Source organism: Giraffa tippelskirchi, chromosome 2 (genome assembly GCF_054371585.1).
Source record: "Giraffa tippelskirchi isolate mGirTip1 chromosome 2, T2T-mGirTip1v1.2.pri, whole genome shotgun sequence".
NCBI classification, from domain to species: domain Eukaryota; kingdom Metazoa; phylum Chordata; class Mammalia; order Artiodactyla; family Giraffidae; genus Giraffa; species Giraffa tippelskirchi.
The window spans coordinates 209,883,514-209,908,456 of record NC_137276.1 but is presented as its reverse complement, the minus strand read 5'-3'; the positions used below and the strand labels follow the sequence as shown (position 1 = coordinate 209,908,456).

General features: G+C 34.7%; 1 protein-coding gene across 50 annotated transcripts in view; it reads right to left on the bottom strand.

Annotated features, from left to right (window-relative positions):
* USP25 (ubiquitin specific peptidase 25) overlaps window positions 1-24,943 on the bottom strand; it is a 153,066-nt gene that overhangs the window by 74,925 nt on the left and 53,198 nt on the right. For 25 of the 50 annotated variants that reach the window (XR_014077593.1, XM_081572643.1, XM_081572646.1 and 22 more), the window contains 4 exons: window positions 23,983-24,145; window positions 15,470-15,556; window positions 6,688-6,825; window positions 4,077-4,153 (listed from right to left, as the gene is read on the bottom strand). Coding sequence is in view for 49 of the 50 variants with exons in the window: in XM_081572643.1 (XP_081428769.1) it covers window positions 4,077-4,153; window positions 6,688-6,825; window positions 15,470-15,556; window positions 23,983-24,145 (465 nt within the window). In the remaining variant the exon portion in view is untranslated. Of the gene's footprint in view, window positions 1-4,076; window positions 4,154-6,687; window positions 6,875-15,429; window positions 15,557-17,211; window positions 17,383-23,982; window positions 24,146-24,943 lie in introns of all 50 variants that reach the window. The other 25 variants (XM_081572651.1, XM_081572653.1, XM_081572652.1 and 22 more) reach the window with 6 other exon arrangements.

Genomic DNA, 24,943 nt, shown 5'->3' with positions numbered 1-24,943 from the left:
GGATCATCATGTAGTTAATTTTTGCTGTTCCGTCTTTATAAATGCAACTGACAAACAATTGTAAGATATTTGAAGTGTACAACATAATGATCTGATGTTTGTATACACTGTGAAAGGATTCCCTCTATCAAATGATAATTCTACTATTAATTTTTTTAAGGAACCACCATAATGTTTTCCACAGCAGCTGCACCATTTTACATTTCCATCAACAGTGCAAAAAAGTTTCAATTTTTTTCACATTTCAATACTTGTTATTTTCTAGGGTGTTTTTTTTTTTTTTGCTCTGCACAACAAAATGTGAGTAGAGGTAATGTGTGTCATTTCTGGGCTGTAACTTTGAGAGTCAATATACTTTTCACTGATGTGGTGATCCCAGAAGGCTGGGATGAGATGAAGCCTCTGTCATCTGATATGGGGGAGAGGAAGAATGCAAAGACTGATTCTCTTGATGTAAAAGTCCATGAATCTTTAGACATAAAGATTAGTACCTCCACTTTCATGCATCATACTGTGGTGTACTGGGATGGTCAAAAAGTTCGTTCGGGTTTTTCAATGACATCTTACAGAACCTTTTGGCTAACCCAACAGAAAAACAACATTCCTGATTTCTCTCCTTATTTTCACACACATACTCCACAGAAAGAGCAATGACATACCAGGTTGATGTCTTTGACAGAAGAAACTGTGTAAGAGCAGCTGTATTAATTCTGAATTCTCTTTCCAAGTCTCTTTTCAATTCTTTGTATCTAAATTTTGGTCTGCTCTCCACTGACCTGCGGTATGCACTGACCTTCCCTAAGGAGTCAGGCTGACAAATTTTCTAGAAATTCTTTACCCTGTCCTTCTTTGCAACCTCTCAGAGGTCTTACTCTTTACTGTGCATTTAAGCTTTGAATCTCAGGGACCCCAACTGTTGTTATCAACAAAAGTGCATGGAACACAAGTTAAGAACAATTTAAAACACCTGAAACTTCTTTAATAGAAATGATATATCCACCACTTGCACGAAGAAAAGCTAGACTGACAGAAATATCACAAATATCAAAGGCAAAAGAAATCATCAAAGAAACTTGTATCAGGGACACCTTAACATCAGGAATCAGGTTGGTACAGAAAAGAGTTCAAAGATTTAGAGCAACTGATACAGTACTCAGAGCTTCCCAATCTTTTAAACTTTAAAAAGTTTTAGCTCCATAAACAGTAAAGAAAAAACAAAACTACTGAGAAATAAACAACAAGTAAATACTTCAACTAAAGCTTGTGATTTCAGATGAAATAGGTAAGTTCTAGATTCTTTTAAAACAGTTTTAGAAAAAGGAGAGAGAAAACTTGTTAGTTCAGTACAGTCACTCAGTCACGTCCAACCCCATGCGACCCCATGGAATGCAGCAGGCCAGGCCTCCCTGTCCATCACCAACTCCCAGAGTTACTCAAACTCATGTCCATTGAGCTGGTGATGTCATCTAACTATCTCATCCTCTGTGGTCCCCTTCTCTTCCTGCCTTCAATCTTTCCCAGCATCGGGGTCTTTTCAAATTAGCCAGCTCTTCGCATCAGGTGGCCAAAGTATTGGAGTTTCAACTTCAGCTTCAGCATCAGTCCTTCCAATGAACATTCAGGACTGATTTCCTTTAGGATGGACTGGTTGGATCTCCTTGTAGTCCAAAGGACTCTCAAGAGTCTTCTCCAACACCACAGTTCAAAAGCATCAATTCTTCGGCGCTCAGCTTTCTTCACTGTCCAACTCTCACATCCATACATGACCACTAGAAAAACCATAGCCTTGACTAGACGGACCTTTGTTGGCAAAGTAATGTCTCTGCTTTTAAATATGCTGTCTAGGTTGGTCCTAACTTTCCTTCCAAGGAGTAAGCATCTTTTAATTTCATGGCTGCAATCACCATCTGCAGTGATTTTGGAGCCCAGAAAAACAAAGTCTGACACTGTTTCCACTGTTTCTCCATCTATTTGCCGTGAAGTAATGGGACCAGATGCCATGATCTTAGTTTTCTGAACGTTGAGCTTTAAGCCAACTTTTTCACTCTCCTCTTTCACATTCATCAAGAGGTTCTTTAGTTCTTCTTTGCTTTCTGCCATAAGGGTGGTGTCATCTGCATATCTGAGGTTATTGATATTTCTCCCGGCAATCTTGATTTCAGCTTGTGCTTCATCTAGCCCAGCGTTTCTCATGATGTAGTGTGCATATAAGCTGAATAAGCAGGGCTCAAAGGAGCCTTGACGTACTCCTTTCCTGATGTGGAACCAGTCTGCTGTTCCATGTCCAGTTCTAACTGTTGCTTCCTGACCTGCATACAGATTTCTCAAGAGGCAGGTCAGGTGGTCTGGTATTCCCATCTCTTTCAGAATTTTCCACAGTTTATTGTGATCCACACAGTCAAAGGCTTTGGCATAGTCAATAAAGCAGAAATAAATGTTTTCCTGGAACTCTCTTGCTTTTTCGATGATCCAGCAGATGTTGGCAATTTGACCTCTGGTAATTTGTTAGTTACTAGATCAGAAAAGTTAACACGGGAGCCGAAAAAATATTTTTAGAAGTAAAATGAGTAAAATAAGGAAAGATCTCCAAAACCAGAAAAGAATGATCCTTTCAGAAATAATCAGTATTCAGAAAACAGCCAAGTGGCAGTCTAGTGAGAGACAGCAATAAGAGAGCTGTGTTGAACAGAGGCTACTACATGAGGTGATTACAGAAAGTCTGGACAGATTTCAGAGGAGGAACCAGGGACTTCAGGGTAAAATAAAGAATTACTGAGAGAACTCCAAAGAGACAGGGACACAGATAGCATTCACACTCTGGAAACATGCTCAATAAATTTTGGGGGTTGGAACTCTAAGGAAAAGTACAAGGAACATGAATTTTACTAAAGAGGAGCCAGGGTAGAAAATTGTAGTTCAAGTTCACACACAGGCTGTCTGTCGGTCTGACAGGACAGAACCCTGGTGGAATTCTGTAACACAAAAGAGGTGAAGGTGGACAATTCCTGTGTGAATAATAAACTACTTGGGCATACTCCTAACTCATATTTCATTAACTCTCATTATGACAGACCTATTAAGACAGCATAGAGAGATAGGGCAGAAAACAGAAAAAAACAGGGCAGGAAACAAAGTCAAGCAACAAGAAAGAGAAGACACCTGGGGGGGGTGCAGAAAGAAATATACTAAAGGCCTACAACATTCAAAAGTTGAGAAAACAGCTTATCATAGAGATGATGATCTTTACTGGAGCTGGAACTCAGGTTTCAGAAAGCATCAACAGCAGATTCAGTTCAGCATCGGGATGGGGAGATTTACCAAATGAAACTAACATAAAGAAAGAAACTCCCTAGAAAGCAGGTTTCACAAGTCTAACCAATTTCATACCAAAATGCTACAGTAGCAACCACTGTGGCATGAAAATATATTATTAAAAAGACAGCTTATATTCAATGCAGCACTGAGGGCCAGCAAACTGACTTTTATAAGCAAACTGCAACTTAAGAATTTTGATGAACAGAAAAGAAGAGCACCAGACCACAGCTGTTAGCATCATAAACTTCTAAACATTCCGAAAAGGAAGCAGCTTTCATATTCTAAGTTTCCCACAACAGGATTTTTCCCTCAGATATTGTAGATTTAGTGCCATAATCTGGAGAGATTTTTTCCAACACAAGTTTATAAGTAGTTGTCTAATAAAAAAAACCAATTGGCCCTTAATGATAGGCATCCTGGCAGAATTAAAACCATGATGATTTCCTCCATCTATGACATCATCCAAAGTTTCTGCTACAGTCTTTACAACAGGAACTTGAGTCTGGATTGCACTAAGAGCCAGGAACACTAGAGCTGGACTGAAAGCTAGAGGGCTGAAGCTTTGCTTTTGTTTTAAACCTCAGCATTTGTGGCCACAAATTCCAAAAAGCTTATAAATAATACAAATAACATTTGGGTTTCCATACCCTTATCTCATCTTCCTATTTCTCTGTTGACACGGAATACATAAGAGAAAAAAAAAAAACAGTGTTATTCATCAATCTCCTAAACCCCATAAACTGAACTTCACAGTAACTTACGTCTCTTCTTCAGCTTTCATTTGGAAGGCATCTTCTAACCAATCTAATAATTTGTGTGTAAACTCACTCACGTCTTGCTGTGGGGGAAAAAAAATGTCTTATTGATATTTGAGTGTAATGAAAACACTGCAACATAAAACTTACAGCTAGTCTTTTCTAATGTATAATTAACTGACTTCTCACAAAGGTATCATATGAAATGTTTCACATCAAATGCAAGACATATTTATAACTTAACCAGAGCATAAAATCAGTATTTGAGAAAAACAAGCATTATATTCATGATTCTGTGACTGAGTTTCACTTTAGGAGGGAAAAAATATATATGTATATATATATTGATATATATAAAAACTCAAACTCATGAATGAGATTTTTAAAAAGAGTTATCACCTTCCCCCAGAGTTCTCTAATGAATCTTTATAAAACGAAGGACTCACATTACCAAAGAATTCTCCCTTAAAGATTTATTACTGGCTTCTCTCTTAGAAGTAACATGAGCTTTTAAACAATTCATTTTCTCAATTCAACTGTTACACACCACTTTTTAAGCCATATCTAATTTTACTAAGATATCTGTTAACTTGGATAGGTTGAGTCCAATCAATCACCGATTCCCTGATTATCAAGGTCTACCACCTCTGAAGTTCAAACTGAGTCTCCAATCAGAACCAGCATAATCTTCACCTTCCACAATCCCTTCCTTCGGTTCTAGCTCACCTGACATAGATAAACAGGAATAAAGCAGTGGCAGTTGTACTCATCAACTATCATAAACTTCTTTCAACAATCTGACCTGGAATACAGCAAACAGGTTTGTATAGAACCTGCATGAAGAGTGGGGTTGGGTGCAAGGATAAAGCAATTCTTACTATGACTGCCCAAAGACAGATAAGTAAGTGTAAGCAACTTGCTTTTATCAAAATAGCCTTAAATATAAAACAAACTTACTGTTACACATTTCCATAGCCAGAAGTTTTTTGAAGAGCATCCAGGACAACCGATTTACCTTTAAAATGTTGAAACTAAGGTCTAGGAAGTATCAATAAATTGCTCCAAAGCCATATGAAGACAACCAAACTTAACACAAAAAGCTAGTTATAAACATCCATACCACCTGTAGTGGGTTAAATTGAGGCCTATCAAAATATATGTCCACTTGGAACCTCAGAATGTGACTGTATTTGGAATAAGAGTCTTTACAGATGTAAAGAAAGTATGGATCTTAAGATGCGACCATTCTGGATTAAGACAGGCCCTAACTCCAGTGATGGGCACTCTTATAAGAGGTGGGGGTTGGGGGGCAGGGGCAGGAACACAGACATACAGGGGGCAAGGTCATATCAACACAAAGAGATTGGAACCATAAGCCAAGGAACCCCAGGAATCAACAGAGGGTAGAGGCAAGGAAGGACTACCTTTGAGGGCCACTGGAGAGAGCATGGCTCACTCGGCCAATACCTTTATCTTGATCTTCTGGCTTCTAGAACTATGGGAGAATCATTCTCTCTTGCTTTGAAATCACTTGGTTGGTGAAATCACTCATTTGTTACAGCTGTCCTAACTAACATAATACCTTAAAACGACTTGCCATATTTTTCTATAATGTTACTTACCCTGCAAGGCTATACCTGATAAGAAAGAAAAAGGTTTCCTAGTTATCCAGTGCTCTTCAGAAGAAAATGCCAGGGGGGAGGGGATGGTTAAAAATTGAAAACAACAACAAACATAAGCAAATTCTGATATGACCACCTTTTTTGTTCATTTATCTTTGCCATTAAAAGCATTTTTTAAAAAGCACAGGGAAGGCAGTGGCAAAATCAGACACCTTTCAGAATTCTCTGCCAAAGACCCTCTCCACACATCCAGATAACAGATATATATGCACGTACTACAACAACTACACTGCAAATGTAGTGGAATTTTTAAAATTTCAAGTATCCTCTTTATTTTCTGCCCATTACATCACTGTCATCTTATTCAACATTGTTGCTATTATCCTCTGCTACTTTCTTTGCTTCTCTTCTGCATTCCTTCTTTAATTTCTCTAACTTTTCAAATTATATGTGAAAATGTTGGTATGTTTGTAGGCACTTTCTACTTTTATAGGAAAATTTCCAATATTCTTTCTAAGAAATTGATAAAAAGTAACCAAACAGCACTACATAAAGATTGGGAAATAAAAGAAGCAGTGACAAAGTTAATATCATTCAGAAGCAAAGTTAGTATCATTCAGAAAACTTTTCTGAATGAGGAATTTCTGCCAGCAAAAACATGCATATCAAAAGTATGTATACTATACTGACACTGGGTTATCAAACCTTGGTGAAGATTTTTAATTACATACTTGTGAACATTTTTCATTTTACCTGTTACTTTCATTTAATTACAGCTTGATTTATCATATACTATCAAGATTACTGTGTTTTAATTTAAAGTAAATCTTCCAAATAATCATATTTTAAATGGCTCCAGCTTATTCTTATAAAAATAAGAATTATTTTGATAATAGAAATGTTATTCTCATTTATCTTTTAAAAACACTGCTTAAGGAAGAAAAAATTAAATAAAATAAAAATAATTAATAAACAAGCAAGCACAAAAAAGCTACCTGCTGGGAATCATTTGATTTGAAAGCATCTTTAAGTATCTCAACTGCTCTTGATGGATCAACATATTTCCTTTTAGTACCAACAAGAAGTGCAAATAGATATCGAAGCTCACGCATAAAAGGCAAATTCCGATGCTCCTATTGAAAAAAAGAAAAAAAAAATCTTAAGTGAAATTAAATTTTTTTACTGGTAAAGGGATACTCATTTAAAAATTAACCAGAAATTTAACTAATATAACATAAGAATGAGTCCAGCATCCTATTATAAAAAAAGAAGAGTTGGTTCCAGCTAGCAGACAGAAAGGAGTCAAGCATGGAAACAGCAGAGCATCTAGCTTAAGCTCACAATTTTAGCATAAATGCCATATATTCACAGCAAATCATGTCATTACCCAGCCAAGAATATCCTCATTTATGTCTTTATTATAATCCTTCCCATTCAGCAAAGCCCAGCTGCTGCTGAGAACAGCAATAACAAGAGCCAACATTCAATGAGTGTTTAATCACGTACCAGGCACTATTTAAGTACTTTACCCTCAATAAACCCATTTAAGCAAAAAATCCCTCCTCCACCATGAAGTCTTCCCAGGCCCCTCCAAGTCAATGATCTCATCAAACTCCACATCAACTGAAATTAATGTTTTTCACTTTAGGAATGAATCACTAACTTAAACTGTTATGTGATAATCCTAATTATCAAACTAACATTAGTCAAATAAGAATGCATCATCCTTCCAGGGTTCCTTTTGAAAGTTCACTTTTATTTTTTGATTAACTGTTAAGTTTCTCAAAGACAAGAATATCTGTATATCTTTCACAACTTTTTGCTACACAAAACAAGCATTCAATTCTTTCTGGTTGATTAAACCAAATACTCCAGATGGAACAAAAACAATCAAATATCATAAATAATTCATTTTAAAATAAGAAGAAAATGTTTTATAAGATTATAATTCACCTATCTTAGTGAAACATGATAACAAACCAGACGAGTAGTTGTTACTATGGTTAGCTCTTGAAATAAAAATTTTAACAAAGCTTATATATACCATTTAAATATTAGAAAAAACTTTCAAGTTTGCAGTTTTGTAGGCATGTGTATGTGTGTACAGTTGATGCCCAGTATAATCAATTAATACAGAAACAGCTGCTCTCAAAATGCATCAAAAAAGGAGTCTTAAGAAATAGATGTAAGGAGACAAAACGATTTCAAATATTTATCTGATTTAAAAACTACAAATCCACTATAGCAATCAGAAAGTACATAAAGTCTAACATAAAAATACTAAGTTACAGAAAACATTAAAAAAAATGGATTTTATTTAAGCATAATAAATTCTATCATCTATGATAAAGAATAAATGCAAAAGTTTTAAATAAGATAAAAAACTAATTCATGATTTTTCTGTGGTACTTACTATTTCATAACAAGGGTTTCAAGACTGTAAATACTAACAATTTTAATCCACAAAGTAATTTTCATAAATACTCTTAATTTCTTGTGTTCAATCTCTTCATTTATCACTACACCTAAGGCAAAGACAGCTTGAGACATTCCTTGCCAAGTAACAAGGATGAAAAAAAAAATGTCTTTTGAAAATTTAGTGAAATTCTGCTAAGAAGTAAATGTGAAAAGTTAAATACATTAATAAAACATTCTTTGCTCTTGGCAATTCCTTGTGGCTAGAAAAATCTTGAAATTTCAAAAGACAAAATTAGTGAATGCTGTTAAGACTAGCCACTATATGTGGCTAAATTATGAAAATACCACCACATATAGAAACTATTCAAACATGATTCTTTATCTTTTTTTAACAGATTTACCAAGATATAACTGATGTACAATATACTGTATATTAGTGTACAATTTTACAAGCTTCACATATGTATACATCCATGACTGTATTACCACAATCAGTACCTGCATATTACCCGCAGAACTTTCTTCATCCCTCACTCCCCTCCCTAATCATTCCCAAGCAACCATGGTTACTTTATGTTTTCCAGAGATTTATATACATCAAAATTATACTCCATGTACTCATTTCAGTCTGCTTTCCTGCAATTGGCATAATTATTTTGACCTTCACTCGTATGTTTATGTACAATCCATCCCATTTTATTGCTGAGTGGGATCCCACTGTGTGGGCAGAACACAATTACTTACACATTAACCTGTTCCAGCTGCTGCAGATATTATTGGATGTGGCTTTGTGTGGACATACGCTCTCATTCCTCGTGAGTCAAGCACCACAAGGAACTGGCGAGGCTGTATGGTATACATTTTTAAGAAACAAACAGTTTTCCAAAGGCACTACATATGCCAGTGAATATATAAAATATGTAAACTTTATATAGAAAATCAAGGGATATGGATCAGCCATAGCAGTTTTACATGTATGCAATATTTTACATACTCAGTGGCGGTGGAATGCGAGTTCTAGGTCCACATTCTAGGTTCACATTCACACTTGGATATGGGCTATATTTTTTAACTTTAGTTCTTCTAGTGTCATCTCTAGTTAAAATTTTCATTAGTCCTAATTTAGTCCAGTAACATAGAGCATCTTTTAATGTAGTTATTTACAATCTGTTTATCTTCTTTGGTGGTGTAATCTGTTGAGATAGGTTATTTGTCTTGTACTGAATTGTACAAATTCTGTATATATTTTACATAAAATTCCTTTTTGTGATACAAGTTTTATTGTTATATTCTCCCAATCTGTGGTGTGCCTGTTTAATTTGCATGAATTTTTCAAAAACAAATTTTTCATTTTGATGAAGTCTGATTTATTAAAATTTCCTTGTTTAATTTGTGCCAGTTTGTTGCAGTACTTAAAAAAATTTTTAATTCAGAACCCTAAAATTTTCTGTTTTACCCATGAATTTTTATAGTTTCAGTACTTTGTTTTAGGTCTATAGTTCATTACTTCTTTTTTTTCATATATAATGTCTTGTAGAGGCTGAAAAGTACTTTTCTTCCCATGACATCATTAGTTCAAAAGATTTTCCTTTTTTCACTGAATTTTTTGGGCAACTTTTATTAAAACCAATTGCCCCTATGTGTATATTAAATTTCTGTACACTCTATTCTCTTCTAATGATCTATTTGACTGTCTTTTCACCAATAACATAGTGTCTTGATCACTGTAGCCTGCTAATTTCTCCAACATTGCCTTTCTTTTTAAAACTGCTATTGCTATTCTATATCCCTTGATTTTCCATATAAATTTTACAATATGTCAACTCCTATGAAAATGCCAGCCAAAATTATATCTGTATCGCACTGATTCTATAAGCTGGGGAGAACTGATATCCTAACAATACTGAATCAGCTGATTCATAAACATACTATATCTCTCTACTTCTTTAAATTTTCCCAGTGATGTTTTGTAGTTTTCTGTACCTTTTATCTACTTTCCCTCTAATATTCTATCTTTTATGCTCTTAGATAATCATTTTTTAATTTATATTTCCAATTGTGTGTTGCTGGTACTAAGAAATATAGTTGATTTTTAAAATAATTTTATTTAGTTATTTATTCTTGGCTGTGCTGGGGCTTTGTTGCTGCATGGACTTTTCTCTAGTTGTGGCGAGCGGCGAGCGGGGCTACTCTCCAGTTGCAGTGCACAGGCTCTAGGGCATGTAGGCTCAGTAGTCGGGGCACTGGGGCTTTGTTACTCTGCAGCATGTGGGATCCTCCCAGATCAGAGATCGAACCCTGTCTCCTGCATTGGCAGGCAGATTCTTTACCATTGAGCCACCAGGGAAGCATCTACAATTGATTTTTGCACGTTTGCCTTGTACCATGTAACACAGCTAAATAATCTGGCCCCTTGATTCTAGCACCTTTTTTTTGGTAGAGTACTTAGGATTTTCCAAATAGACAATCAGTCATATACACCAAAAGACAGCTTTATTTCTTCCTTTCCAATTTGCCTGCTTCTTTCTTTTTCTTGCCATATAGCACTGGTTGAGATCGCTAATGTTTAATAAAAAAGTGGTGAGGCCTGACATCCTTGTTTGTCCCTGATCTTTGAAGAAAAGGATTGTCTTTCACCATTAAGTATTATAAATATTTGTAGGTTTCTCATAAATTAGTTTCATCAAGATAAAAAAGTTTCTTTCTATTCCTAGCTACTGAGAGAGATTTTGCCATAAATAGATACTAGCTTTTGTCAAATCCTTTTTCTTCATCTACTGAGCTAGTCTTATGGCTTTTCTTGTCTAAACTGTCACTATGATGCATTATATTCATTTCTGAACACTAAACCAATCTTTCAGTCCTGGAAAAATCCCACTTGTCAATGAGGTATTGTCCTTTACATGTATTGCATCATTCAACTTGCCCCAATTCTGACAATTTTTCCTTCTATTAGTCATAAGGAATATTGGTCTACAGTTTTCTTTTCTTGAAATAAATTTTTCTACTTTTGGTTTCAGTGTAATGTTGGTCTCACAGGGTAAATTTGCAAGTTTTATCTCTTCAATTTTCTGAGAAAACTTGAAGAGAATTGGTATTATTTCTTCCTTAAATGTGTGGTATAACTCACCAATAAACTTTTTGCTGTTGATTTTATTTTTTGGTGCATAAGTTCAAAACTAAAAAATTAATTTCTTTAATATAGAAATACATAGCTTATCTTTTCATCAGTTACATTCAATAGCCTTTGGCTTTCAAAATATTTGTCTGTTGTTTGTAATATTCCACTATTCTCTTTTACTGTCTGCAGAATATGCAGTGATGTGTGCCGCTTTCATTTATTTTGGTTATTTGTTTCTTCTCTTTTCTTGCTCAGTCTACCTAGAAGTTTATCAGTTTTACCAATATTCTTAAGAAGCAGCTGTGATTTCATTAATTTTTCTCTATTGTTTTCCTGATGTCTATTTCAAAGATTCACACTCTTATCTTTATTATTTCCCTTCTTCTGCTTTCAAATTAATGATCTTTTTTTCTAATTTTCTGACATAATCATATGTCACTAATTTGAAACTATTTTCTAATAAGGCATTTAGTTCATATATTTTCCATTAACCACTGCTTTTAGCTATATCTATCTAATTTTGATACATCATTTTAATTTTTATTCAGTTCAGAACACCCTGAAATTTTGTTTGATTTGTTCATTGTTCTTGGGGTTATTTAGAAGTGTAAATAATTTCCAAATACTGTGGGGATTTTCTAGATATCTTTCTGTTGTTGATTTCTAACTTAATTTCACTGTGGTTGGAAAACATAATCTGTATGCCTTGAATCCTTAAAAATTTGCTAAAACTTGTAAATCCAGCTTCTGTTATACCTTCACAGCTAAACACAAAAATTCCAGAATGTCTCTTTTTATTTTAAAATTCAAAACTCCCTCAGATATTTGCTCAATAATATATTTATGGCATTATCCCCATATCATTTCCTTCTCATATGCTTCTCACTTCTAAGTAGGGAGAATATTGTTTATTTGAAAATATTCACCTAAATCAAGGCTTTAAATAATAAACCTTATGATTAATAAGGTTATTAATTATATGGTGATTACCTCTAAATATTATAAGCTTATGCCTCTTTGTTTTGTCAACATTCAATATATGCTTTCCCATCAGTCTGTGGCTTTTTAAGTCAAAAGAGATTATGTGTGGAAACGGGGAAGGATGAGATGTTTACAGTGAGAATCTATCTTTAAATTTCTAATAATCTCGCAATTCTCCTAGACATTAAGATTACAAATAGCATAAATAAATATGGATGTATAAAATTAGTTTCAAACTCTAGAAGCAATAAACAAGTCTATTCAAATGCAAATTGATTTCAAAGACTTCATTTCATTCTGTCGATCAATAGACATATAATGCTTGCTGCAATTTTAAACTGCTAATAAAAAAAAATCCTGCTTTATAATGTATGCAAATACATCTCTGTGATTTGATCAAAGTGAACCCTCAGTGTTTACTGCTACACTGTTCAGACTCAGTGCAGCAGTAAACACTAGATGAGTCTGCTATAAATTCATTATTAAATAATAAGTGACTAAGGTTACACTGACACCTTTTTGAAACCTGTGCCTTTTATCACTTCAAATGAATTGAATTGTAACACTAATCAGTGGCTACCTCTAAATCTCACATTAGCTTCAAAGATGTCAAGTTACAATATGTATTGCTGTCATCACGTGAAATTAAAGAAATATCCCATTTGTAGAACAATCTTTTATAAAACTGCATAGTATTCCTGTTGAGGGATTTTTCCAATGGCAGTCATTATTATTAAAATTATTTTAATTTCTTAAACTAAAGGGATACCTAGACATGCAGACCCTTCCATTAAGAGAAATTTCCCTAGAAAGGTGTTAAAAGATTGGATTCATACATTTCTATAGTATTCAGCTAAACATTCTCATGACCCCAAACTCTTGTACACAGGCATTGATATCACGATTGTTTTTCAAGTAAGATTATAAAACTAAGTAGGTCTTATTCAATTATTTAAAGAATAAAAGAAAGCTAAACTCTGTAAAGTACTAAAATACAGGAACACAAAAGAGGTTAAGATACATATGGGGAAAAAAGATACTTATGAACATCTAATTGCAAGTAATAATTCTAAATAATCATGTAAATTACAAATATACTTCAGCAAAAACACCAAAAGAAAGAATTAACCAAATCGTTAACAGAGGGAGGCAATAGTCCAAAAAGTTTCATGTAAAAACTGTAATGAATGAAAGAGGTTTGCTTAATTTCTCTGGAAGTATAAGTAGTTGGTCAGGTGATCTTAGTTCCCTTCTGAAAATGTTTTTTAGTCTGACATTTTATGGCTAAAGATTACAGCCTGAAAAGCTGGTTAAAAATCAAATTATATTCCCATCAGCTTGCATTATAAATGTTTACATTTATAATGTTTGCAGGAAAAATTGTTTTCAAAATTATAGACTAAAAAGAAAACATAATTTAATAATGTATCATTACAACTAACAAAAGATCATACAAAGTTCAACACTTTATTGAAACCTACAACTTTTCACTTCTTTGTCTTTATGGCTAGTTTCTTTATGGTAAGATCATTAAGTCTTACAGTCAAGCATATCATCTCCATAATTAATCTTTTTCATTAAGTATGAATTTCTGAATGTGAATCAGTCCTATCTTTTGAAAAGCTAATATGAACAATATAACTAGCAATAGCTGACACCTGGTACTGACTACTGAGACAGTTAATTCTTAGGTAGGTTGATAAGGGGTCCGGAGCTCTCAAGAAAGAGACAAGGACAAAAGGTTTTTTTCTACCTTGCTTGGTTTTAGTCACATAAGATGTTTTTTCTTCAACTCTGAGTTGTTATGACAATCTTTAAGACTAAATATCTTTACACAATAAAACAACTCATCTTGCTCAAAGGTATGTTTTTCCTTCAGCTCTGTACTAATGATTATATAACAATGTATCTTGCTCGAGGACATGTTTCTTCTTTTTAACAAGAACCTTCTAACTAATTTGGTATCTTAAGACATGCGCTGTGGGAGTGGGTCTGTAAGATCTTTCTTTTGTTAGTTCTAATCTTGTTAATTCAGGATATTTGTTGTGGGAGTGAGTCTGGCAAAAGTATATAAAGCACGGATAAGACTAGCAAGTGGAGCACTCTCTGTCCCCCTTCTGATGTCTATGTCAGAAGCATTCTCTGTCCCTTTTCACTTCTGCCACACAAAATCTCTGAGTGATCAAGCTCAGTTCCTGGTCCCAAAGCTAAATCTTCTTCAGGACATCTTTAACTGTAAGCTACCACTATGTACCAGGTACTTCTAAGCCCTTTATGTTTTATTATCTCATTTAATTCTCACAGAAACTCTATAAAACAATTGCTGTCATTATTTTCAATTTTCAGATAAGAAAACAGAACAGCAACTAGATCAAGTAACTAGCTCTAGGTCCAGAACTTAGGCAATGTGGCTCTGACCTCTGTGCTCTCTGTCACGTTATATTGCCTAACAATATTAGAAAATATAGATTCACACTGCAAAAACAGGGCAAAACTAATCTTTTAAAGAGTTCATCTACAGAAATATATGAAAAATGTTTGATTTCCACACAATTTTTGAGGAGGAAAGACCCTGAATTGTAAATGGTAACCTATTACTCTGATATTCTAAAAAGAAGAAAAAAGCAATTACTAAAGTGAAACAAAAAAACTGGCCTGTTACTGACACACATGTGTAGAAAAATTCATATATTTACAATATACTGACCAAGAATAGTAAGTTATGTTGTAGTTGAGATTAACAGGTTGATGTTCAAATTTGACACTGCTGGTGGCTCAGATGGTAAAGCGTCTGTCTGTTGTGTGGGAGACCCGGGTTTGATCGCTGGGTTGGGAAGATCCCCTGGAAAAGGAAATGGCAACCCACTCCAGTACTCTTGCCTGGAAAATTCCATGGACTGAGGAGCCTGGTAGGCTACAGTCCATGGGGTCGCAAAGAGTCGGACATGATTGAGCGATTTCACTTTCCTTTCACTTTCAGATTTGATTTCACAAATATCCCAAAAGCAAACTTTCTTCCATGGCTCAGCGGGTAAGAGTCCACCTTTAATGCAAGAGACACAGGAGATGTGGGTTCCATCCCTGGGTTGGGAAGATCCTTTAGAATAGGAAATGGCAACCAACTCCTGGAAAATTCTATGGCCATAGGGGCCTGGCAGGCTGTAGTCCATACGATTGCAAAGGGTCAGGCACACGGCATGGCATCAAAAGCAAACACAAAAAAATATACTCTACTTAAAAATCTTTCATAATTTTACCTTTTGGTTTCGGGGTAAATCTTGAACATTTGATGGAGGCTTGTAATTCAGAACTAATCTTCTGAATTCCAAAAGATTGAATAATGACTGGAAAAGAACAACAATTTAAGATAACCAAAGTGAAAATTCTATTAACAGAACTATAAAAATATGACTAGCTTGAGAGATTTATTTTATATACAGAACATTTCCCACTAGCACAAGAAGGCCTATTTTCTCCCTGAGAAAAAGTCACAATTCTTTTATTTTGACATATTCTTGATCATTAACAATATTTATTGTACTGCAAAGCAGAAAATTATACTTGGACAACTCAAAAATTATAATATGTATTATTAAAAGTTTTCTTTATATGACTATGTGCCTAAGCAGTTTCCTCAAAATTAAATGTATACAAATGCAAACTCAAGAACTTTTTCAACATGTTATGTACAATATAAGTTTTCTAGAGGTATCAATTCTACAAAAATACAGTACGAATAAATCTATAGGCCAGATGCTAGGTTATAGAGACTCAAAAAAATTATGTACTGAAGGAGACACAGCTTAGGAAGGAAACAATATTTAATTAAAACAACAGCAATGTTACGCAAAAATACAGTAACACTGATCACACAGAGCATAATGAAAGCATATGGAAAGATGCTCATGGAAAAGTTTCCTGGAGCTACCCTTTTAAACTATAGCTTGCAATCCATTAATATCAAGATAAACATTAACTTTAGAAAATGAAATAAAATGTAATGGAAAATATTAGAACATGTCATAAAGAGTAAATTTACCAGAATATTATTTATAAAATTTTCATTGGTGAAATTCTCATACATATGTATGTGTAAAGTGTTTTAGAATGTAAAATGTATTCCTTTCTGTGAGTCATAGTTTATGAAGTTTGAAAATGATTGTACAGGAGGTGATGATGCATTAAAATCTTAGTAAAAGATGGGCTAGCCAACTTGCTAGGAAATAAACGTAGCATCACAAACCAATAAGAAAACAAAAATTTGTTCAGTATTGGATGTTGGGAAAACTGGTCCACTATAAATAAAGTCAGATACATATATATATAGATGCAAATCAAAGACCTATATATGAAAGGTAAAACCATAAAACTGATAATTGTGACCTGAAGTATTTCTTTAGTAAACAATATGAACATATTCATTTACTCAATCTTTTAACAAATATTTATGGAGCACCCACTACATGCCAGACACAAGGAAGCCAGGCAGCAGAGAATAAAACATACCAAGTCATCTCTGCCTTTAATACTATCTTGTGATTGCAAGTTAAAACAATGAGAGTAGATGTTATAAACCAGAAACAATGTGAATACAATAATAGACCAAAATCAGAAACTTAAGAAGCACTTAAAAGCCAAAGGAAAAAGAGGTATAAAACAAAAAGGAGGATGACCCAGAGGGATGGGATGGGGAGGGAGGTGGGTGGGGGGTCCAGGAAGGGGAACACATGTAAACCCATGGCTGATTCATGTCAATGTATGGCAAAAACTATTACAATATTGTAAAGTAATTAGCCCCCAACTAAAATAAATAAATTTATTAAAAAAAAAAAAAAAAGAAAAAAAAAAACCAAAAAGGAATAGTAATAGAAGTGGCGAGTCTGAGGGCCCAGAAGAAAAAGGAGTAGAGAAAGCTTTCAAACATAGTTGTGCATCAGAATAACGGCAGAGCTTTAAAAAATGTTTATGTCCGGAATTTCTCAACAAAGATGTAAAGTACCAGATATTCTGAAGTACATCAAACAATCACTGGCAAATTTCATGATAGAGAAGATTAATAAAGGTTGGAGGTTGCCACATCCAAAGAAGGTAAGGGTAGGAAAACAATCTTTAGATTTAGCAGTTGGGACATCGCCTTTCCAATAAAATGGTGGGATAGCAGCAATGAGTCCTAAAGAAATGGGATAAAAGTAAAGAGGTCAAAGTATGGACTGTTCTTACAAGGGATGTATACAGGAAACAGAATGACAAATCTAGAGAAGCTCAATCCACTTCTATGCTCTGAGCTCCCACTCAAAAATATTTTTTCTTCTTTTTGAACACTCTTTAGATTTCCCCTGGCATGGGTCTTATGGTAACGAATTATTTCAGCTTCTGCTAAGCTCAAAATTGTGGGGGTTTTCACTTTTAGAAGACTTTTACTAGTTATAGAATTTGAGATGGCCAGTTATCTTTTCCCAGCACGTTAAAGATAGCATTTCTGTTGAGAAGCCAACTGTCAGTCTTATTTTTGCTCCTTTATTGAAGCAATATATCTTTTTCCAACTGGCTACTTTTAGGGTTTTCTTGGTCTTGAGTTTTTTCTATTTTACTATGATGTGCTTTTGTGCAGTATTCTTTATGTTCATACTACTTGGTTCCTATTGCTTCCCGAATCTGTGGCTTGATTTCTTTCATCAAGTTCAGAATATTCTTCGTCATCTCTTCCAATATTGTTTTTATCCTATTTCCTTTTTAGTTTCCCTCTGGAATCACAAAGAAATTATGTTAGTACAATTTACTCCTTGTTCAAAATCTCTCTTCTATGCTCTCATCTGTACTTTATGGCTTTAGTTTGAAAATGTTCCTCAGACAAACTGTCCAGCTGACTAATTCTCTGGTCCTGCTATGTATCCTTCAGTTGTGTCTAATATGCTGCAAAATTCATCCACTGATATCCTAATGTAATTTATGATATTTTTCAGCTCTAAAATTTCTTTTTTTATAGTTTTTAGTTTTCTATCAAAAATTCTCAATTATGTTTCTAATTCCTTAAGCATATTAGTAGTTATATAACAAACCATTCAATTTTAACTTTTCCCTACATAGTTATATTTCTAATTATCCATTATTTTCTCTTAATTTGGGGACATGTCTTATTTTCTGATATGACCAATTATGAATGATTGAGTGCAAGACATTGTATGTAAAAAACTGGAGAAAGTTCAAAGTTCAAGATGGTATTATCTTCTACCAAAATTTACATTTCCTTCTGGCAGGCAGCAAGACTAAAACATTTGCAATCCTATAATACCTTGATCCAATCAATTATGAGATGATCTTAAGCTGGGATTCACAAGTTATAAAGCCTGGCCTCCTGTCAATTCGCGGTTAATCCTAGAGTCTAGCCCTTTAGAATTCAACTGAAAATCTCAAGTATTTCCAAGGCTTTCAAACTTGTGTGAAACTTTGCTTAGCTTCCAAACAATCAGCAGCCACTTCTGAAATTGCCTTAAAGATCCGTTCAGTTCAGTTCACTCACTCAGTCATGTCGGACTCTTTCAGACCCCATGGAGTGCAGCACACCAGGCTTCCCTGTCCATCACCAACTCCCAGAGTTTATGCAAACTCATGGCACCCCACTCCAGTACTCTTGCCTGGAAAATCCCATGGATGGAGGAGCCTGGTAGGCTGCAGACCCATGGGGTCGCTAAGAGTCGGACACGACTGAGCGACTTCACTTTACTTTTCCCTTTCATGCACTGGAGAAGGAAATGGCAACCCACTCCAGTATTCTTGCCTGGAGAATCCCAGGGATGGCGGAGCCTGGTGGGCTGCCGTCTATGGGGTCGCACAGAGTCGGACACGACTGAAGCGACTTAGCAGCAGCAGTAGCAGTAGCAGCAGCATGTTCATCAAGTCAGTGTTGCCATCCAACCGTCTTATCCTCCGTTGTCCCCTTCTCCTCCCACCTTCTATCTTTCCCAGCATCAGGGTCTTTGCAAATGAGTTATTTCTTCGCATCAGGTGGTCAAAGTATTGGAGTTTCAGCTTTAGCATAAGTCCTTCTGATGTATTCAGGACTGACTGCCTTTAGGGTTGACTGGTTGGAGCTCCTTGCAGTCCAAGGGACTCTCAAGGGTCTTATCCAACACCATAGTTCAAAAGCATCAATTCTTCAGCACTCAGCTATCTTTATAGTCCAACTCTCACATCCACACACGTCTACTGGAAAAACCATTGCTTTGAATAGACGGACCTTTGTTGACAAATAATGTCTCTGCTTTTTAATACGCTGTCTATGTTGGTCATAGCTTTTCTTCCAATGAGTAAGGGTCTTTTAATTTCATGGCTGCAGTCACCAACTGCAGTGATTTTGGAGCCCCAAAAAATAAAGCTTCTCACTGTTTCCATTGTTTCCCCATCTATTTGCCACGAAGTGATGGGACTAGATGCCATGATCTTAGTTTTCTGAATGTCGAACTTTAAGCCAACTTTTTCACTCTCCTCTTTCCCTTTCATTAAGAGGCTCTTTAATTTAGTTCTTTGCTTTCTGCCATAAGTATGGTATCGTCTGCATATCTGAGGTTATTGATATTTCTCCCAGCAATCTTGATTCCAGCTTTGCTTCATCCAGTCCAGGACTTCTCATGATGTACTCTGCATATAAGTTAAATAAGCAAGGTGGCAATATATAGCCTTGATGTACTCCTTTCCCGATTTGGAACCAGTCTATTGTTCCACATCCAGTTCTAATTGCTGCTTCTTGACCTGCATACAGATTTCTCAGGAGGCAGGTTCGGCGGTCTGGTATTCCCATCTCTAAGAATTTTCCACAGTTTGTTGTGATCCACACAGCCATGGGCTTTGGTGTAGTCAATAAAGCAGAAGTAGATGTTTTCTCAAAGATAAAACTGCTCAAAATATGAAGCTTACTCTCTGAAAATCCTGTTCTCTCAAAGGGTAGCCTCAAAATTCCTCAATGCTTTAGGGCTTACGATGACTTCAAAAAGCTGGTTTCATTTTTGTTTTTAGACTCCAGCAATACATGACCAAGTGGACAGCTGAAAAGAACTTAATATGCTATTACCCAAAGCAGAATTTATGACCATGGAGTATCACAACAAATCACAGGAACTCATTTTAAGACCCAATCTATACTCTAGATCAGGCATAGTAATATTGGTCAACATATTTCTTCAAAAGGGGTGGGAAAGTGTAATCGCCACTACTGTCTAAATTACATTTGTGAGTCATACACATTGAAAACAAGTATCCTTTTATTGGGCTCAAAGCCAATATATGAATTCTGAAATCTGTTAGGAATTTGGCTAAACTTGTGGAGGATGAGAGTTTAAATACATTATTTATAGAAAACAAAAAAAGTGATGACAAGAGAGCAGAAGGAGATATACTCTCTCTATGATGAAAGATACTAAGGAAAACCAACATAAATTCTCCTTGGTGGATTATTAATATTTAAAAATGAAATGGTAACAGATATGTTTCAAAGTGTGAGAAAAACAGAGTGGCTTGATTAAAAGATGAAAGTTTGTATACAGAGCAATTAAATCCCTATGGCCTTCCCAGACGGAGAGGCATCAGACAACTACTCTCCTTCTGTGGAATATAGGAAAATTTAGACTTTGGATATAACTGAACTTAACTGACTCGAGTTCATAAACCTTATCATCCAACCCACAGCTCTTCTGAAGACGAAAAAGGGCTCTACAATGAATTAATAAGTGCTGACGCATCTACAATAGGAATAAACTGGGACTGCACCAGGCAAATCGAGCAGCAGGAGCACCTTACTTCTGAGCATCTCAGAGGATTCCAAATGGGAATGGTGCTAAGGATCATGAGAACTCATGAATTACTTGAACTTAACACCCCAAACTAGAGAGAGGAATACAGTAGAAAAAGCAGCCCCAATTAGTACCATCTACATAAAAGTTGCTTTTGAACAGGATGAAAATAATCCTGACTAGTTAAGTGGTTGATACCCAATCTAAAGAGGGTCAAGTTAATATTGTTAGCATCCAAAAAATTATGTAAGCCACTCTCTGCACAATTTCTTTTTGCTAACCATCTCTTTCTGATATTCTGTTTCTCTTTTCTTCCAAAATACTTAGGTCTCAGTACCTAAAGGAACGAGTATAACAAAGCTGTATCTTCTGCAGCTTACCCCCCGTTACCTATTCTGAAGTGAGAGTTTCATAATTCCTGTGATAGAAATACTATTAAAGAAGAGAATTCTCAGTTGTTTCATGCTAGTCTTGCCAATTAAGAAAATTCCATGGAGAAGGAATTGACAACTCACTCCAGTATTCTTGCCTGGAAAAGTCCATGGACAGAGGAGCCTGGTGGGCTGCAGTCCATGGGGTTACATGACTGAGCATGCGTGCATGAGGGTGGAGGGAGATGGGTTGGTAGCAATAAACTGGTAGAACTAAAATAAAAAAAAGAAAATTACATCCCTGAGAAAATTTTTGTAACTGAAACTTCACAGTGCATTTATGTCACAATTTGAACAAGTTCCAACTTACTTCGAAAAAAAACAATTTAAAAACTCCCAACACTAATACAGATTTCCTACCCAAAGTTCCTTTCATAAGTGAAAAGTTCCATTTATTATGATAAACATATTTTAGATGTCTGCTGAATTAAGTAAATGTCAAGGAATGAAAAAATAAAATATTTCAATTACTAGAAGTGAAAATTAAAAGCTACTTAAAATGGTTTAAGAGATTTTAAAGTTACATTCAAAAACAAAACAAAGTCATAACTAGATAAGTTTTTTTTCCTCATCCACAATTTTCCAAACTGAAGCTTACTATTTTTCTACATTCCCAAAAGACAGTATCCTATTACTTCATTAGAAGCCAAAATTTTCAAGGTTATCTGTTATTTCTCCTAGATGTTTAAAGCACCTATTCTAACTAACAAACACTGATTCTCTGCGAGCACTTTCTTACTTCTTACAGTTTTCTAAGAGAAGCTGCTAATCAGTAAGCCTCATTTACTGGCCATAATAGTGTAAAGGTAGCATCTGCTTATCCAAATACAGGGAGCAAAACATACTCATAAGCATTCAGATCACAGTTAAAATTGTGTTTCACATTTTAAAGTGATACTAAATTATGAAATTTAAACAATAAAATGCAAAAGAATTTGCTAGTAGTGCAAGTCTTAAGATAGCAAATAAAATTTGAGATATTGCTAGCATGTAAGTGGATAATTAACGCATACTAAAGACCAAAAACAAAAAAAAGTATTATTACAAATTCATGTTAATTCCAAGTATTCCTTAATATTTTAATAGCCTGGAAAACAAATAACATTATTGTGTTATTAACTGGTGCGTACCGATAGTTGATTAAAAAGTGAGGCATGAAACCAGAAAACCAAAGAAAATCAAATTGTATAATACTATTTGCCAGAAGCAAAATGACAGAAAAGAGCTGGAAATTATAACATTGAAGTAGAAAAAAAAAACTTAATCACCTAGAGAACACAATTAGTAACCTTTAGAATAGAAAATTTTAATAACCTGTTAGTTGGTTTAATATCATATGAAAGTTAATACTATATTCAGGTTGGAAACGTACAAAATGAAGAGGTATTTTGAATGTAAAAGAATGTAAATTAGAAAACATCTAATGATTTAAAAAGACTCATCAGAAACACTAAATGAGCTACAGTTCAGCTATATTAGGAAATTAAGCACAAATATTAATTTTCCTAAAGAGTAATTAAAAGTAAAAGCATGTTATTATTCATAGATTATTTTACTTGAGATTGTTTAGTTTAAGGTTTCACAATTTGAAAGACAACACTACCAATGTCTGAGAATACTAAAGAATTATGACAACAATCATTACATAGGAGTTAAAAAAAACACTAGTCTAAACTGAGAATATGGTTATCTATGTATACAAATATTTTTCATTTTAGAATAAGAAGCTCAATAAATAATTCCAAGTTAGAAAGAAAATGTTATTCTTAATTTATTTTTATTCTTTCATTCTCACATATGTATTGAGATTTGTCAGTCTATTTCCTCCTGAAATAAAATGTCCTTTTATAAAAAAAGTACTTAAACGACTATAATTATTGAATGACATTTTCCATTATATATAAATAAATCCGATCTGACTCACACACACACACAAAAAAACAGTCTTGGTTTCATATCTTGGTTATGAAGTGAAGTGTTAGTCACTCAGTCATATCTGACTCTTTGTGACACCAAGGACTGCAGCCCACCAGGCTCTTCTGTTCGACGAATTTTCCAGGCAAGAATACTCGAGTAGGGAGCCATTCCCTTCTCCAGGGGATCTTCCCAACCCAGGGATCAAACCTGGGTCTCTTGCATTGCAAGCAGATTTTTTTGTTTTTTGTTTTTACCATCTGAGCCACCAGGGAAGCCCCATTTTGGTTATATCCTTTCCTAAATTTGCAGGGATTTATATACAAGTACATATTTTTTTCACTCTGACAATTCCCAACAACAGAAGGAGGAGAAATTAGTTCTGAATAAGGCACTGGCAGTGTTTTATCATGAAACGTCCATACTGGGAATGAAGAACAAAGTGGAGTGGGGAATACTGCAATCACCAAACTAGGTTAGTAGAAAGGCATATTAAAACCTTGCTTGCAGTGTGTGTGTGTGTGTGTGTGTGTGTGTGTGTGTATGTATATATATATAACAACTAAAAAGAAACACAAGTCCAACCCACTTTTCACTGCTGCCAAGCCCACCAGATAAGATCTGCATAAAGATTCTTACCTGAATAACAGCACTAAACCAGCAAGTATTGCCAACATTCTTTAGTCCAACAGGAGCTTTGTCCTGCCTTTTTCTATCGTAAGGGTTTCGAGAATCTCTCCAAACTTCAGTAGGTGTCCTCTTCAAACATGCTTTATTTTCCGCTATGCTGGCTTCAAGAACTCTTAAACAATGGGTAGAAAATAACGGTGAAAAAATACAGCATTAATTTAGCACTGGATGGTAGAAAACAGCATACTATAAACTAAGGATTTTGATAAATTAAGGTCTAGACAATGCATCTGGAAAAGGAATACTTAACACTAAATTTACTCAAGTGGAGGCTACTTTTCTAGAATGTAGCATAGTTCTAGTTTTCAAGAACATAGCAGTGGCAATGCTAATAGATCAAAACATAGGCAGCAGTTTTTCCTCAGAAAGCAGATTTTAATCACAAAAAGATAGCATTACATAATTAACAAATAGATAGAATTAAGTTATATTTCAACAAATTAGAAGCTTAGTACCAGGAATATAGTACCTAGATAAGTTTTCTGAAAAGTCCTTGTATTGAAGTACATATTTACAATACACATAACAATTAGTTTTTATAAGAATTTCTTTGAATCATCAAGAAAATTAAAAATTGAAAAACACTGCACTTTCATTCCTCTGATATTAATTTCCTTTTCTATTTTAAAAAAAAGGTAAGGTAAATTCTAGGTTTCCTTTCAGTTCTACACATCCATACTCTACAACAGCTACGGAAAAATAAAGGGAGAGACTATTTATGTGTTCATTTCATTCCCCAATAGTTTGCCTAGAGAAAAATCTACTGCAATAAACACCTACATATCAGAATAATAAAAGAAAAACCTCTTCAAAATAAGCACATCTACAGAATATCTAAACTATATCTAAACACGGCTAACAGTAATGCTACTCTGCTTAATGGTGTTTATCTTGCTCTTAAGCAAGAAAA